This window comes from Xyrauchen texanus, chromosome 13 (genome assembly GCF_025860055.1).
Source record: "Xyrauchen texanus isolate HMW12.3.18 chromosome 13, RBS_HiC_50CHRs, whole genome shotgun sequence".
Classification (NCBI taxonomy): Eukaryota; Metazoa; Chordata; class Actinopteri; order Cypriniformes; family Catostomidae; genus Xyrauchen; species Xyrauchen texanus.
The window spans coordinates 26,182,161-26,196,845 of NC_068288.1; the positions used below are offsets into that span (position 1 = coordinate 26,182,161).

General features: G+C 36.8%; 1 protein-coding gene across 8 annotated transcripts in view; it reads left to right on the forward strand.

Moving 5' to 3' along the window:
• The window catches only part of dock7 (dedicator of cytokinesis 7), an 83,145-nt gene that overhangs the window by 48,225 nt on the left and 20,235 nt on the right, over window positions 1–14,685 (forward strand). For all 8 annotated transcript variants that reach the window (XM_052140268.1, XM_052140269.1, XM_052140270.1 and 5 more), the window contains 8 exons: window positions 9,333–9,429; window positions 9,515–9,649; window positions 10,463–10,615; window positions 10,761–10,919; window positions 12,563–12,663; window positions 12,947–13,139; window positions 13,226–13,369; window positions 14,430–14,561. In XM_052140268.1, the coding sequence (XP_051996228.1) occupies window positions 9,333–9,429; window positions 9,515–9,649; window positions 10,463–10,615; window positions 10,761–10,919; window positions 12,563–12,663; window positions 12,947–13,139; window positions 13,226–13,369; window positions 14,430–14,561 (1,114 nt within the window). The remainder of the gene's footprint in view (window positions 1–9,332; window positions 9,430–9,514; window positions 9,650–10,462; window positions 10,616–10,760; window positions 10,920–12,562; window positions 12,664–12,946; window positions 13,140–13,225; window positions 13,370–14,429; window positions 14,562–14,685) is intronic.

A 14,685-nucleotide genomic window follows, 5' to 3' on the forward strand; every position in this document is an offset into this window, starting at 1 on the left:
AGGGATTTGACGGCACATTTAGTATCGGCTCGGCTCGCTTAGAACCTCGATAACCAGGTACTATCCACATTGGAAAACCCCCAAAAAGCGAGCAGAGTCGAGTCCAGCTGTACTGTGCATTGGAAAAGCCCCATTAGCTGATAAAGTACAAACATTATAATCTGCTCATCACATCAGTAGTAGGATTTTTTTTTTTTTTTATCAGTTTAAAGACCCCATGAAAATAAATTACAGTTTATATGGCACCCTTAAAGGGGTCATGAGTCATGACATACTTTTTTTGTATTTTATTATCTTTCCTGAGGTCCACTTGTAATGTCAGTAAAGTTGTCATAATAACATAATTTAATAATATGTAATATTTTTCCACCCTGTCTCTTCCCCTCTGTCTGAAAACTTGGTTTAACCTTTTCGCACGTGAGTTTCATCTGTACTGATGGATCTTCCAGTGCGAGTTCTTTAATGTGTGTGGTGGTAATAATAATAATAATAATAAAAAAAACATTTCCTTACACTTCTTAGCAGATTCACTGGAGGACAAATTATATCACAGCAGGTACACTGACAGTCAGATTATATATTATATATACACACATGTAATGTGGTGTTTAGATGTTTATCATGATTTATTATGATAAATAAGATGTGATAGCCCTTCTACGTTCCCGGGGAGAAGGCTCTAGAAGACTGACTAGTTTATATATTCTATGTTTAATGTCAGAAAACAAGGCCACAGCGCTGCATCAAAACAGTGTGCTCCAACAGTAACAGTTTATACTTTTATGTTTTGTAAAGGATATTGTGAAGCTGAAAAAACTATGTGAGCAACTGATGCATTATGACAACCTCTTCAGTCCCTCTTTTTCTTGTACACAGCAGCACGAATGCAGATCACACCAGTTTGATCATACGTGTCTGAGCCCAGCCAATTGTAATTACACCGGTTTGATCATATGTGCGAAAGGGTTAAAGCTATCTTGCCCTTTAAGACTTCAATGAAAATGCAGTCCCTCAAATACAGCTATATTTGAAAATCAAACGGAAGAAAATGAACAAGCTTCACATTGTAATTTATAAAACTACATTTCAGGGTTAACACAACGTACACCCAACACATTTCATCTGAATGTATCAAAATGTTCACTCAAGCACAGCAACTATCAAACAGTCGTGACATTTAAATCATCCGGTGCTAGTTCTAAAGTGATGTTTCTGAACTAGCAATGTAGGCTTGGACTGTATAAAAGCAAGATGTTGAATCAGTTGCAGAAGAAACTAGTTCCACTCACAAGAGCATTTTATGGACGAAAACCAGTAAATGTCTTGAGATAATACCCTGATCGATGTCTTAAGGTGTGGTAACGGCGATATAAGCAGAATAATTGTCTCCGGCTCATTAAATTATTGAAAACGAATGCACACCCTAGGAGGTAATGTGGTCAACATGTACAGCAGAATGACCGTTATACCTCTGGTGTGCATTATTTCTCTATAATAATTCCGTCGTTAATTATACCTTACGTATTTGATCCTTGTGATGTCACAAGTTCCACAAAGTCCAAGTGGCCCGTTTCTAGAGCCTGGTTTAAATAGATGCTATTTTTGTATTAAGGAGGAAGTTTTCAGTTCTGAAACTTATATTATGTATTTATAGCACAATGACCTCTTATATGTCAAAAGATCAAGTCAAATTTGATTCCTCATGTCATGACCCCTTTAAAGTTTTGAAAAATTTGAAAGTTACAGTTTTCTCTTGTGGGAACAAAATTGTTGCATCTTGCATTCATCAAATCTTTGTCCAAAATAAAGCTCTCTAGAATGAGAATTGTATAGTTCACGGCTGTGACACAAAATAAAGGCAATTTATGACAAAAAAAAAAAATAAGTACAAGCCCTTCCATATTTTTCATAAATACTTCAATACAGGAAAGGAAACCATAAAACCTCGCTCATCAAGCGATTTCATTGGGTCTTTATTATTATTGTAGCTGCTTTATTATTTTAAATCAGAACATACATTTATATCATTTGTCTCCTTTCTTCGTATTAATTTAGTAATTGTCAGTCTTGCTCATTAATTTAATTCCTCTTGTATTATGTATGTGTGTGTGTGTATATATTAAGATATAATTAATATGTAATTGAGATTATTCCTAGAATTCTTCCCACAAAACTAATTTGTTCCCCATTACATTAATAATAATCTGACCCCTATGTCCCCTTGATATTGAAGCAACCATTAACCATTTGACCTCAAATAACCCCTTGTTCTTTTATGTACTGTGTGTTTAGGGGCCAGAGATCAGTCAGGTACTGTATAGCTGAAGTGTGTGTTTCTGTAAATGACTCTTGCTTCAATCCCCCACTGCTGCTCTCTCCTGCTCTCTTCTAGTGGTACTTGCATTGGTCTGGATGCAGTTACTGACCAGAACTTGATTCTGCCCCCAGACCTATGTGTGTGTGTGTGTGTGTGTGTGTGTGTGTGTGTGTGTGTCGTGTGTCGTTCGTTCGTTCGTTCATTTGGGGCATTGTAGTATGATGCTGCTTGGATGATGTAATTCTGCTTTGATCAGTGTGTTTATAACAAATGTAACATGTGCCTTTAACCAGCCTCTCATTTCCAAGAGTTAGCTGTTTTACTAATGCCTAGTGGACACTACACGACTCAAGTTTGTCTCCTTTGATGTTTTGAGTTACTGACTGGTCTGCGACGAGAAGTCTTAGATCTTACGATGAATGGTCTTATTGTGTGCTCACTCCTGGGACACTCTGAGACTAGTCCCTGATGCTTCTACATTTAGTCCCTATGAGTGAGAGACCATTATGAGCAAGAGAAGGGAAAGTTATTAGGAAGCAGTAGACAAAAAATTATTATAAAATACAATTTCACCTACATCTCCCTATCCGCTGTCTTTATTATTTTCAGCTGTTTTTTTGTTTTGTTTTTTTCTTTGCAAATTTGAGAAAATAAGCACAAAACGGGCAGAAGCAGTTCTTTCATGTTTGGTAAAAAAGGAGATCAAGGTATTGGGTAGCAAGCCACAAAAATGATTATAAAATAAAATAAAACATCACCCACTTCTCCTACCACCCGCTATTTTTGTTATATTCAGTTTTGCAAATGGTGCCAAAAAGTACAAAAATGGGCAAGAGATGCTGTTTCATATTTGTTGACATGTTATCTAGAATTATCTGCTGAGTTTTTGATGCATTTTGGACGATGCATTTGAAACAGGACAGCTATAACAGCCGGTATTTCACCGGTTACGTGCGTATTTAAAGGAATATAAGCGCACGAGTGGTAAATGTTAAAAAGTGAATACATGCACAATAGGGACATGGATATGAGCAGCATGCACACAAGAAGTTCAGTTATAGGTACTGCACTAAAATAACTTTGTGCTTTATTATCATTCAGTAATACACAGACGTAATAATTGATGTATGTCCTCATGAAATCAGAGACTCTCTCCTCGAAATCCAAACACAAGTGGTCAAAAGAGACGACCAGGTCTAACGGTGGTGTTTCTCGCTTGTACACTTCTGATTGGATCACCCGAAAAGCATCTTAATACAAGTGTACACTTGGCCTCAGTCGGGGATGAATGGTCGTTTGGTTGAGACACTGCAGTTCTGTATTGTGTGCACCAGCACGACTGAGTAACAGAGCACTGACTGCAAGTCGTGTAGTGTACGCTTGGCTGAAACAATCCCAGCCCATTTGGGCTCTACCCATGAAGTGAGCATTTTTAAAATGTAAAGTAGTTTACCTAATATTGACTGGGTAATATTTACAGTTATATTTTAACTTGAGCTAGGAGATTTAAAATGTAGGTTTTACATACTAATGAGCTATGAGAGGTTTAAAATTAATTTGTCATATCGGTTCCTCTCTCTGATTGCATTTCCAAGCACTAATCTAATAATTATTTAATTCAAAGATTTAACATGGTGGCAGTTGTCTTTTTTGTGAGCAGTGGTTCTCAAACTTTAGGGGCTGTTCAGAACAAATGCATTTTTAAAAGTTGTTTTAAAATTGACACGGTGTCTAAAAAATTTGCAAATTATAATTTTTTTTATAATAGTGAGAAGTGGCCCAACAGTCAAAGACATCTGTCTAGCGCAGTGGTTCTCAAAAGGGAGGCACAGAAGACTGAAATGAGACAAATCTCATTTGCTTCAAAAAATATTGCTCATATACTCACTTTACGGATTACAAATACGCCACAGAGCGGCAGTTTTCTAGTGTTGTGTGCGAGGCTGAGCAGATTTATTCTGCTCTAATGGAAAAATTACCGTTATTTGGTGTCAGGTGCGCTCTCTACACTAAGTTTAAAGACATTTTCATGAGTGTGAAGAGGTGAATTAAGACTTACATTTCAGTCTGTTCCTCTAATACTACTGTATGGCTTCAGAAGAACTGAAATTTAGAGCACGAGTGTGATGTGGATGACTTTTATGGTGGTTTTATGTGCTTTTGGAGCTTGACAATCGCAATCATGACCCTTAATTTTTGTGTTTCACAGATTAAAATGTTTGGGTAAACTAATATTAACATGGCTCCCGAAGCATTATCACTTATTCTGTATTAAAAAAAAAATTATGTTTTAAATGAATACAGGCATTATTAAAATGTTGTATGCTGGGCAGTGGTGGCTCAGTGGTTGAGGCTCAGGGTTACTGACCAGAAGGTCAGGGGTTCAAGCCCCAGCACCACCAAGATGCCACTGTTGGGCCCTTGAGCAAGGCACTTAACTCCAGGTTGCTCCGGGGGGGATTGTCCCTGTAATAAGTGCACTGTAAGTCGCTTTGGATAAAAGCGTCTGCCAAATGCATAAATGTAAATGTAAATGTATGCATTTATATATACCACAGTTAGTTCCGGTCCTCGAATCTGATTGGACGAGAGACGTTCCATGAGCACTGATGGTGTGACAACATCAGCATTCTTTCGCTTCACTGTGTGTGTATCACTCAGCATTCATGCTGTTCTAAACTAAAGTGTATCTGTTAGAACTTACTGGCTTTATTTTAGCCAGCATGTGGTGGCAAAATATTTTTTTGTGTGTGTAATATGAGCCAGTTGGTGACGTAAAGTGAATCCATTAGTCATTGTTTACATAGAACTGCCCTTGATCGCTGTATTACTAATACATTACCAAAGCTAGGAAATGGCTTTAAAAGGACAACTTCAGGATTAAGGCTCATCACTGCTGAGAGACACAACAGACTGGTATATTACAGAACTCAGGTGCTTACCTTTTATCAGAGTTTCCACATTGGATACATACTGTTTAAAATGGCGGGAAACATCGCCGTTTCTATAGTGAATGACTCTTGTGCACCGGCTACCGCAAAATAGAGAGGATTACCCCCGCTTGGGCGTCTATTTTCCACTGAAAAAGCCGTGATACTGCCGTGATACTATTTCTGAATTGAACATTTAGAATTACTAACGGAGGCTTGGACGCTTCATTTGTTTTGAATGAGCAATGGTTGATTCGTCGCGTAAGAAAGTAGTTCCATGCACAAAAGTCATGACCAAACAAATTGAGCACCACTGGTCTAGTGTGTTTATATAGTGCAACTGAAAGATTGCTTGCGGCCGAATCACAGCAGTGCTGATTTAGGTCCATATCGCACTTGCTCGTGAGATATTGCTTAACACAGGTATACAGAAAATAACAGAACAATGTTGTCCTAGTGACAAAAGGTTAATTCAGAGAATTTTTTTCTAAAAAAGTGCAACTTTTCATTATTCAATAAAAAAGTGAAAACAAAATGAACACATTTCAGTGTATTTTTTTTCTTTTCTTTTTTCTTGGTGTGACAAGCTGAAAAGTTAATCTTTTAAAATAATGTATTAGTAAAAAAAACTAGAAACATGTTGCTTGATCATTTTTCATTCAGATTATGAGGTGAGTCACTGGTCTAGTGTGTATATAGTGCAACTGAAAATCAGTGCAGAAAAACTTAGAAATGCATTTAGTTTGAATGGCCCCTTACTCCATTGAATATTGGTAGGCCACTCTGTCACACTTTCCTTCTAGAACTTGTTAAAAATGACAAGACTAATTGCTTGTCAACAATTTTTTATTTTTTTTTGTTACATTGCCCACGATAAAAAATATATATAATCCAAAATTCAGAAGAAAATGAAAATGCAATTGGTCGAGTTCATTGGATTTGAACAATTTGAAAATTGTTATTAAAATATTTAAGATGGATTTTTAGAATTATATTATTTTAAGAAAGTGTTTATTAGTATGAATTTGACAGCACTTTTTTCTTAATTATTTTTTCTTAAAATATTCTCAATCAATGTTAGATATTATAACATCTTTAAAACGTGGTTGTATAAAACCATTTAGTTTAACAAAAAATATTGGCTCTATAGAAGTAGTTTTCTTTTCTCATTTATACAGAATATATTCAGGCAGATGTAACAATCTGTCGAATCAGCTATGTCGCAATACTTGAAATTATTTAGATTAATTTCTTGTAATTGCCAAGGTTCTGTTGTATAATTGTTTTATTAGGTGCTCCATTTAGACATGATATTCCTATCCATTTTACTCCAACTTTATGCTTAGTGATTAAAGCATTTTCTTGCTGTTTTCATGCATTTTCAGTTTATGTGCTAACCAGCAGTTTAATGAGGGCTTTGTGGGTTGTGGCTCTACCAGTTGAGAACCACTGGTCTTAATCCACATATACAGAATTATTTTCCTGGTTTTAATTGTTTGATTTTGTTGAATAACAGTCCTGTTTGCTTCCAATACATTCTATGATTACTTGGGTCCCTTTTTCAAAGGCCCAAGTGCATTGTAGGATTTACACTGACTGGCAGTGTGGGTGCTTTCGTTTCTTCATCACTTTCTCAGACAAATCCCCATGCAATAGCCCACCCATAGAGGTGGAATTCAGGTTACTATGGGCCCTGTCAGTAGTCTTTTAAAACACCACTTTAGCACCTGGAGCCTCTGTGTGTATGAACTAATTTTCAAAATAACAATATAAAGCATTTTATTTTTAACCTCTGAGAACTAAATTGAATAAATTATATAGGTATAAAAAGAAACACTTAAGATTAATGTAATTGCTAATACAGATTAAATTTTATAATGTAGCATTTCATTTGTAGCATTTATAATAATAATGTTTGAATCAGGCCTTTAAATTCCTCCATATTGTTACAGTGTAAAAAATGGTAAGTATTTGGATGAATAGAAAGTGTTTTGTAGATCACACAAAATATGTCCGTACTCAACCTCCTGGAGCAGATTTGTATATTTGTTTACTCATACAGTATTATGCCATGTTTCCAAAAATTATATTGCTACACACCACCCTGTGTGCTTTTTACAATAATCAGCCACAGTGAGGTCTGTAACAGGTTGATAGTTCTCGCCTTCCCTCTACTTCTTTGATATATATATATATATATATATATATATATACAGTGAGGAAAATAAGTATTTGAACACCCTGCTATTTTGCAAGTTCTCCCACTTAGAAATCATGGAGGGTCTGAAATTGTCATCGAGGTGCATGTCCACTGTGAGAGACATAATCTAAAAAAAAAATCCAGAAATCACAATGTATGATTTTTAACTATTTATTTGTATGATACAGCTGCAAATAAGTATTTGAACACCTGAGAAAATCAATGTTAATATTTGATACAGTAGCCTTTGTTTGCAATTACAGAGGTCAAACGTTTCCTGTAGTTTTTCACCAGGTTTGCACACACTGCAGGAGGGATTTTGGCCCACTCCTCCACACAGATCTTCTCTAGATCAGTCAGGTTTCTGGGCTGTCGCTGAGAAACACGGAGTTTGAGCTCCCTCCAAAGATTCTCTATTGGGTTTAGGTCTGGAGACTGGCTAGGCCACGCCAGAACCTTGATATGCTTCTTACAGAGCCACTCCTTGGTTATCCTGGCTGTGTGCTTCGGGTCATTGTCATGTTGGAAGACCCAGCCTCGACCCATCTTCAATGCTCTAACTGAGGGAAGGAGGTTGTTCCCCAAAATCTCGCAATACATGGCCCCGGTCATCCTCTCCTTAATACAGTGCAGTCAGCCCTGTACCATGTGCAGAAAAACACCCCCAAAGCATGATGCTACCACCCCCATGCTTCACAGTAGGGATGGTGTTCTTGGGATGGTACTCATCATTCTTCTTCCTCCAAACATGGTTAGTGGAATTATGACCAAAAAGTTCTATTTTGGTCTCATCTGACCACATGACTTTCTCCCATGACTCCTCTGGATCATCCAAATGGTCATTGGCAAACTTAAGACGGGCCTTGACATGTGCTGGTTTAAGCAGGGGAACCTTCCGTGCCATGCATGATTTCAAACCATGACGCCTTAGTGTATTACCAACAGTAACCTTGGAAACGGTGGTCCCAGCTCATTTCAGGTCATTGACCAGCTCCTCCCGTGTAGTTCTGGGCTGATTTCTCACCTTTCTTAGGATCATTGAGACCCCACGAGGTGAGATCTTGCATGGAGCCCCAGTCCGAGGGAGATTGACAGTCATGTTTAGCTTCTTCCATTTTCTAATGATTGCTCCAACAGTGGACCTTTTTTCACCAAGCTGCTTGGCAATTTCCCCATAGCCCTTTCCAGCCTTGTGGAGGTGTACAATTTTGTCTCTAGTGTCTTTGGACAGCTCTTTGGTCTTGGCCATGTTAGTAGTTGGATTCTTACTGATTGTATGGGGTGGACAGGTGTCTTTATGCAGCTAATGACCTCAAACAGGTGCATCTAATTTAGGATAATAAATGGAGTGGAGGTGGACATTTTAAAGGCAGACTAAAAGGTCTTTGAGGGTCAGAATTCTAGCTGATAGACAGGTGTTCAAATACTTATTTGCAGCTGTATCATACAAATAAATAGTTAAAAAATCATACATTGTGATTGCTGGATTTTTTTTTTTAGATTATGTCTCTCACAGTGGACATGCACCTACGATGACAATTTCAGACCCCTCCATGATTTCTAAGTGGGAGAACTTGCAAAATAGCAGGGTGTTCAAATACTTATTTTCCTCACTGTATATGGTTATGATTTCATTACTTTGAGTTACTTAGACGCAATGTTTTGTTTTGTGCAATCTTTTGAATGAATCATGGACTGTACAGGTTTAAGGGACCCCTAATGACTCGGGGGTTCTTTAAAGTCTTTGTTCTCTATCCAGAGGACAGTCTTCCAACTCTGTATACACTGACTTGAATACTTGTGTGGCGATTGCTGTGGCATCCCAATGCTGCTGTGCCCGTTGTGTTGCACCATTCTTACTGTGAATTACCACATTGTTTGCTAGGACCAGGGCTGAGCTCGAGCATGAAGCAATAATTGATGGCAATCTGGCAACTGAAGCTAATCTCATCATATTGGACACGCTAGAAATAATAGTTCAGGTAATTATCTTCACTTTTACAGTCGGTATTCTAAAATTGGATGCTATTTATTATAACTAAATTGGTCCATATGTACACCATTTAGACCGTTTCAGTGACTGAGTCCAAAGAAAGCATTCTGGGAGGCGTTCTAAAGGTCCTGCTACACAGTATGGCATGTAACCAAAGTGCCCTTTATTTGCAACATTGCTTTGCTACACAGAGAGCTCTTGTATCCAAGGTGAGTAATTCAGGACAAAGACAAGTCTTTTGTGTTGGGAACAGTTTACCTCCTGCTAATATATGCAATACATTTTAGCAATGCATTTCTTTTAAAGCTGAAGTGTGTACATTTTTAATTACTTAAATAGTTTCTCCTCTCCAAGCTAAAAAGGCAAAGACAAGTATGAGTTAGCCATTTGTAGGTTGATTTCTCTAAAAGTGTAAACATTGCTCTATTTGTTCGAGTATCTCGACCAGCACGACACCGCAACATTGGCTTAACCAATGGTGTGAGTTTGTGGCTGAACTATCTGTTTTTCTGACCAGTGGCAGATGAGAGGAGTGTAACAATCTTTATTTTTGCCATTCTGTTTGGTGATGCTGGAGAAGCATAAATGACACATTTCAGTGTTGAAGAATGCTTGTTAATGCAGTAGTTATAGCTAAAGATAGTAACTAATCCATAAAATGTTTACACTAAACCAGGATAAATGCTGTTGTTAAAAGCTATGGTATATTAAAACATAATAATGAATTTTTAGTGGTACATTTGACTGATAATCTTGATTTAGTAATGCTAAGTGTATGGAAAAATTGTCAGATAGCTGCTACGTAAATATTTTCCTTAATTTAAAGACAGTCTGCAACAGTTTGATCTTGTAGAGCTCCATCTTTTTAAAGTTGCATTATAGTAATGTGTTTATTTCAAGTGAGTAAAATGCCTGGAATTACCTTATTGTTGTTACTTTGGATATTGTACATTAATTGGTGTTATATTGTAATGGAATGTGACCTCTTGTTGCATAGTGTTTATCTCTGGTGTGTGTTTAAGTTTCCAGAACTTCTGTTTGAAGAAGAGACAGAGCAGTGTGCTGACCTGTGCCTACGTCTCCTGAGAAATTGTAGCAGTAGCATAAGCACCATCAGAGCCCATGCCAGCGCCTCTCTCTACCTCCTTATGAGACAGAACTTCGAGATTGGAAATGTGAGAAACACATACACAAACATGTCGTCATTTACACTGCATATCATATATATGCATATTATTATATTCATTGTTTGCTCTTTTTTAGACCGTATTTAATATGTGAGGGGCTTTATCTTGTGTGCGTTCGTTCTCTCTTCTTCAGAACTTTGCTCGAGTGAAAATGCAGGTGACAATGTCACTTTCATCCCTGGTGGGTACATCCCAGAACTTCAATGAGGAGTTTCTGCGCCGCTCCCTCAAGACTATCCTTACTTATGCTGAAGAAGACCTGGAGCTCAGAGAAACCACCTTTCCTGACCAGGTGAGATTTATATATGTACTTCTTGTTTAAAGGTGCAAACATAAAAGAAGTGTTCAAACATAAAAGAAGAAACCAACAATAAACAAGAAAACCAAACAATAAACACAATTTATTAACTACAAACAACAACGGAGTCCAAGTCAACAGTGTAAACCATTTCAAGGACTATTTGTCAGTTTTAAGAAGTGACATTCCCGTGAACATTTCCTGCTGGTTGTCAAGCTCTTTCAAAACAATAGTGGGAGGCTCTTTATTCATAGTGACTTTAATATGATAAACATTTCTAACGTGAACATAATTGACATAAAATGCCATTATTAAAATTTGGATCTCGTTCTTCAGTGACTGAATGCTCCATGTATGCCTGGAACTAACGGAAATTAAAGTGTTTAGATCTCAAAAAAAATGGACGCATGAACGGCAGTGAAGTGAGACGGCTGGATACTTGTGCTATAATAACAACTGTCGCACTGATCTAATCTCAGGTAGAATGACATTTTTGCCAACTATTGCAGTTTGAATAGTAGAGCTCTAAATGTTACTATAGATTGCTCCCATTCTAATGATTGAAGCTGTGCAAGTCATTTACTATTACATTTAGTCAGGTAGCACAGTGGTTCTCAACCTTTATGACTCCAACTCCCCCCACTGTCCAAGACAATAGGCCCCCTCGCACGAAACTAGATGTGTCTGATTAAAATAATTAATCATGGATACGTTTTTATTCTAGATGTTTCAGAAAGAGTCTGTTTATAATTTGTAGGCATACATCTTAAATAATTTTTTAGCATTTTAATTAAGTTGTATTACTTAAATTTATTCCAAGACCCCTTTGGAAATGAGGTTCCTTAGTAGGCCCTCTGGTTGAAAACCACTGATTTACTAGACACTTTTAAAATCCTTGCCTTGTCCGCAGGTCACACAGACAGCTTCATTGATTATAATAGGAGCGATCCAATATTCACGATCTCTCTGCTGAGGAAATAATTGTGATCATATAAACTACGATACGATATTATCGCCTCTCTTTCTCGTAGATAAGCACAGTATCAACAACACATCTGGATAACTCCAGGTAAACATTTCTATTTGAGAAAACATCTTAACTTGGAGCCTTATTTAAAGGGTCCGATATTGATACCCATAAATTCTAATTCCTTTGTTATTGTATCCTTGAAATGGTCTATCGTCCAGATTAATGGCATGGTATTGATAAACAGGAGTGTGATCCACAGGCAGTCCAAACAGAATGAGTGCAAGTGAAAAAATAAAATGTCTAAACAAGAGGTCCCGCAAATACCTCCAGCTCTCACGGCGCTAATCGCGGATAAATGGTGTGACATCAAATGGTAAGTGCGAGCACAAGGTGGCATACAGTGGTGTGTATTTTGAGACAGATAAAAACAACTAAAAGTAACAAAACATAAACAGACATATTCGGTGTAAAGCGGCAGCACTTAGTAAACAAACTTCAGTATCCAGGGCGACAAGTGTCAGTGTAGAGTCTAAAACCATAGGTACTACTTGGACCGATGGAATGAGTAAGACCCAGCTAAAATCTTACTAAGTGCACCTTCTAATCTCATTTAGGGTCTATCACTAGATCCTGGACATGGGGCACTAATTATGGCTTTGTATTTCAGGTTCAAGACCTGGTGTTTAACCTGCACATGATTCTGTCAGACACAGTGAAAATGAAGGAACATCAAGAAGATCCAGAAATGCTGATTGATCTGATGTACAGGTAATGATGCTTGCATTGCAGTTCCTGAATTGTCTTAAAGTGTAATTTCATTATTGAAAGAATGGAGTGGTGTAGACCAAGGTTATCTCCTGATTAAAATAACTATAATTGACTTGATAAATAACTTTGTTGGTAAATGTCTTTATATTTTGAATTAAAACAAGTACATTGTCATACAACTTTCATCAGTTATACCATTACTGTGCCTAAACATGCGGGAAATCATAATTTACTCCTGTGTTTATATTTAAATTTATTATTAAATCTTCTTTCTATTTTGTAGGATTGCTAAGGGCTATCAAACATCCCCAGACCTACGTCTGACCTGGCTGCAGAATATGGCTGGGAAACATTCAGATAGGAATAACCATGCAGAGGCAGCCCAGTGCTTAGTACACAGCGCCGCTCTAGTGGCTGAGTACCTCAGCATGCTGGAGGACCGCAAGTACCTGCCTGTGGGCTGTGTCACTTTTCAGGTTCCTGCCGCTCTCTATCTTACACAGAAACAGAGACATTTATTTTTAAATAATATTGTATTAAATAATTCCTTATCACACCACAGAATATTTCCTCAAATGTGCTGGAGGAATCAGCAGTATCAGATGATGTGGTGTCCCCAGATGAGGAGGGTATCTGCTCGGGGAAGTACTTCACTGAAGCTGGCTTGGTTGGGTTGCTGGAACAGGCTGCAGCCTCCTTTTCTATGGTGAGTCATGTACTATCTGTTCACATTTTGCTTGCTGATAGCTGCTGTAGTGCACTTAGAATAACCCAAATCTGTTCTACTGCATGAATGTTTGATAGACCAAAATACAGTCCAAACCGATTCATCTGCAAATTTCTGGATTTCGTGAGATTATTGCCATTTATATGATAAGCAAACGTCTTCCAAGTTTAAGTTTTCCTGGCAAACATTTAATATTTTTCAGTAAATCTTGTGTTAGATAACTATTCAATTTCAGCAATTTCATATAATAATAATAATAAAAACAATTATATTATTAAATTGTATTATATTTCATTGTATTGACCATCAGCCAACCTGCTCTCTAAATACTGTTAATCAGCATTGCCACTTTTTTTAAACTAATTCATCGCACAGTTTTTTTTGTGGTTAATGGTGATTAATTGTGATTTAAATTATGGTACATGATACATTACAACAAACATTAAAAAAATCATCATAAATAGATATACTTTATACTTTATCTCAAAGAATTTAAAATAAATGTGTTAGTCAACACTTATTTTAGTTATTTAAACATGTACGTTTTTATGGATAGTTAATTAGACACATTTTTACAGATATAGGTCTTTGATACAATGTGTATATGTATACATGCCATAAAATCAGTGCACAAGTTGTAATTAAAAGTTTGGTAAAATCCTCTGGTGTTTTACAATGGATTATATTTCAATAATAGGATCAAATGGGCAGATTAAATTAATATTGCCAATGCATTATTAGACACTATACATACAGATATAAAATATATTGAAGTTTAATTAGCTGACATTTAAAATCTTAAAACTATTATTTTACAACTAGAGACACCTTTCTCCCATCTCCCATTAAGTTTCAGGAAGTAAAAAAACAAACAAAAAATGGATACTGCATTAATTGTGTAAATTAATTTTTTTAACATTAAAAAAGTAATAATTAATTGCAGAAATGAACACGTTAATTTTCCCAGCCCTACAAAAAACATATAGACTGATTTAAAAGAGTTTAGCACATAATGCTCTCTATCATTATTTGTTTCTAGGCTGGTATGTATGAAGCAGTGAACGAGGTGTACAAAGTACTCATCCCTATTCATGAGGCCAACAGGGATGCCAAGAAGCTGGCCACTATTCATGGTAAACTTCAGGAAGCCTTTGGCAAAATTGTGCACCAGGTAAATGCTTAGAATAAAAGTTTCCACTATTTTGAATCGTAAAATTCATGCCCAGTTTAGTCTCTTTTTGAGTAGATCGAGCATGCTAACCAACTGTTGCAGTATAAGACAACAGGACTTTGTA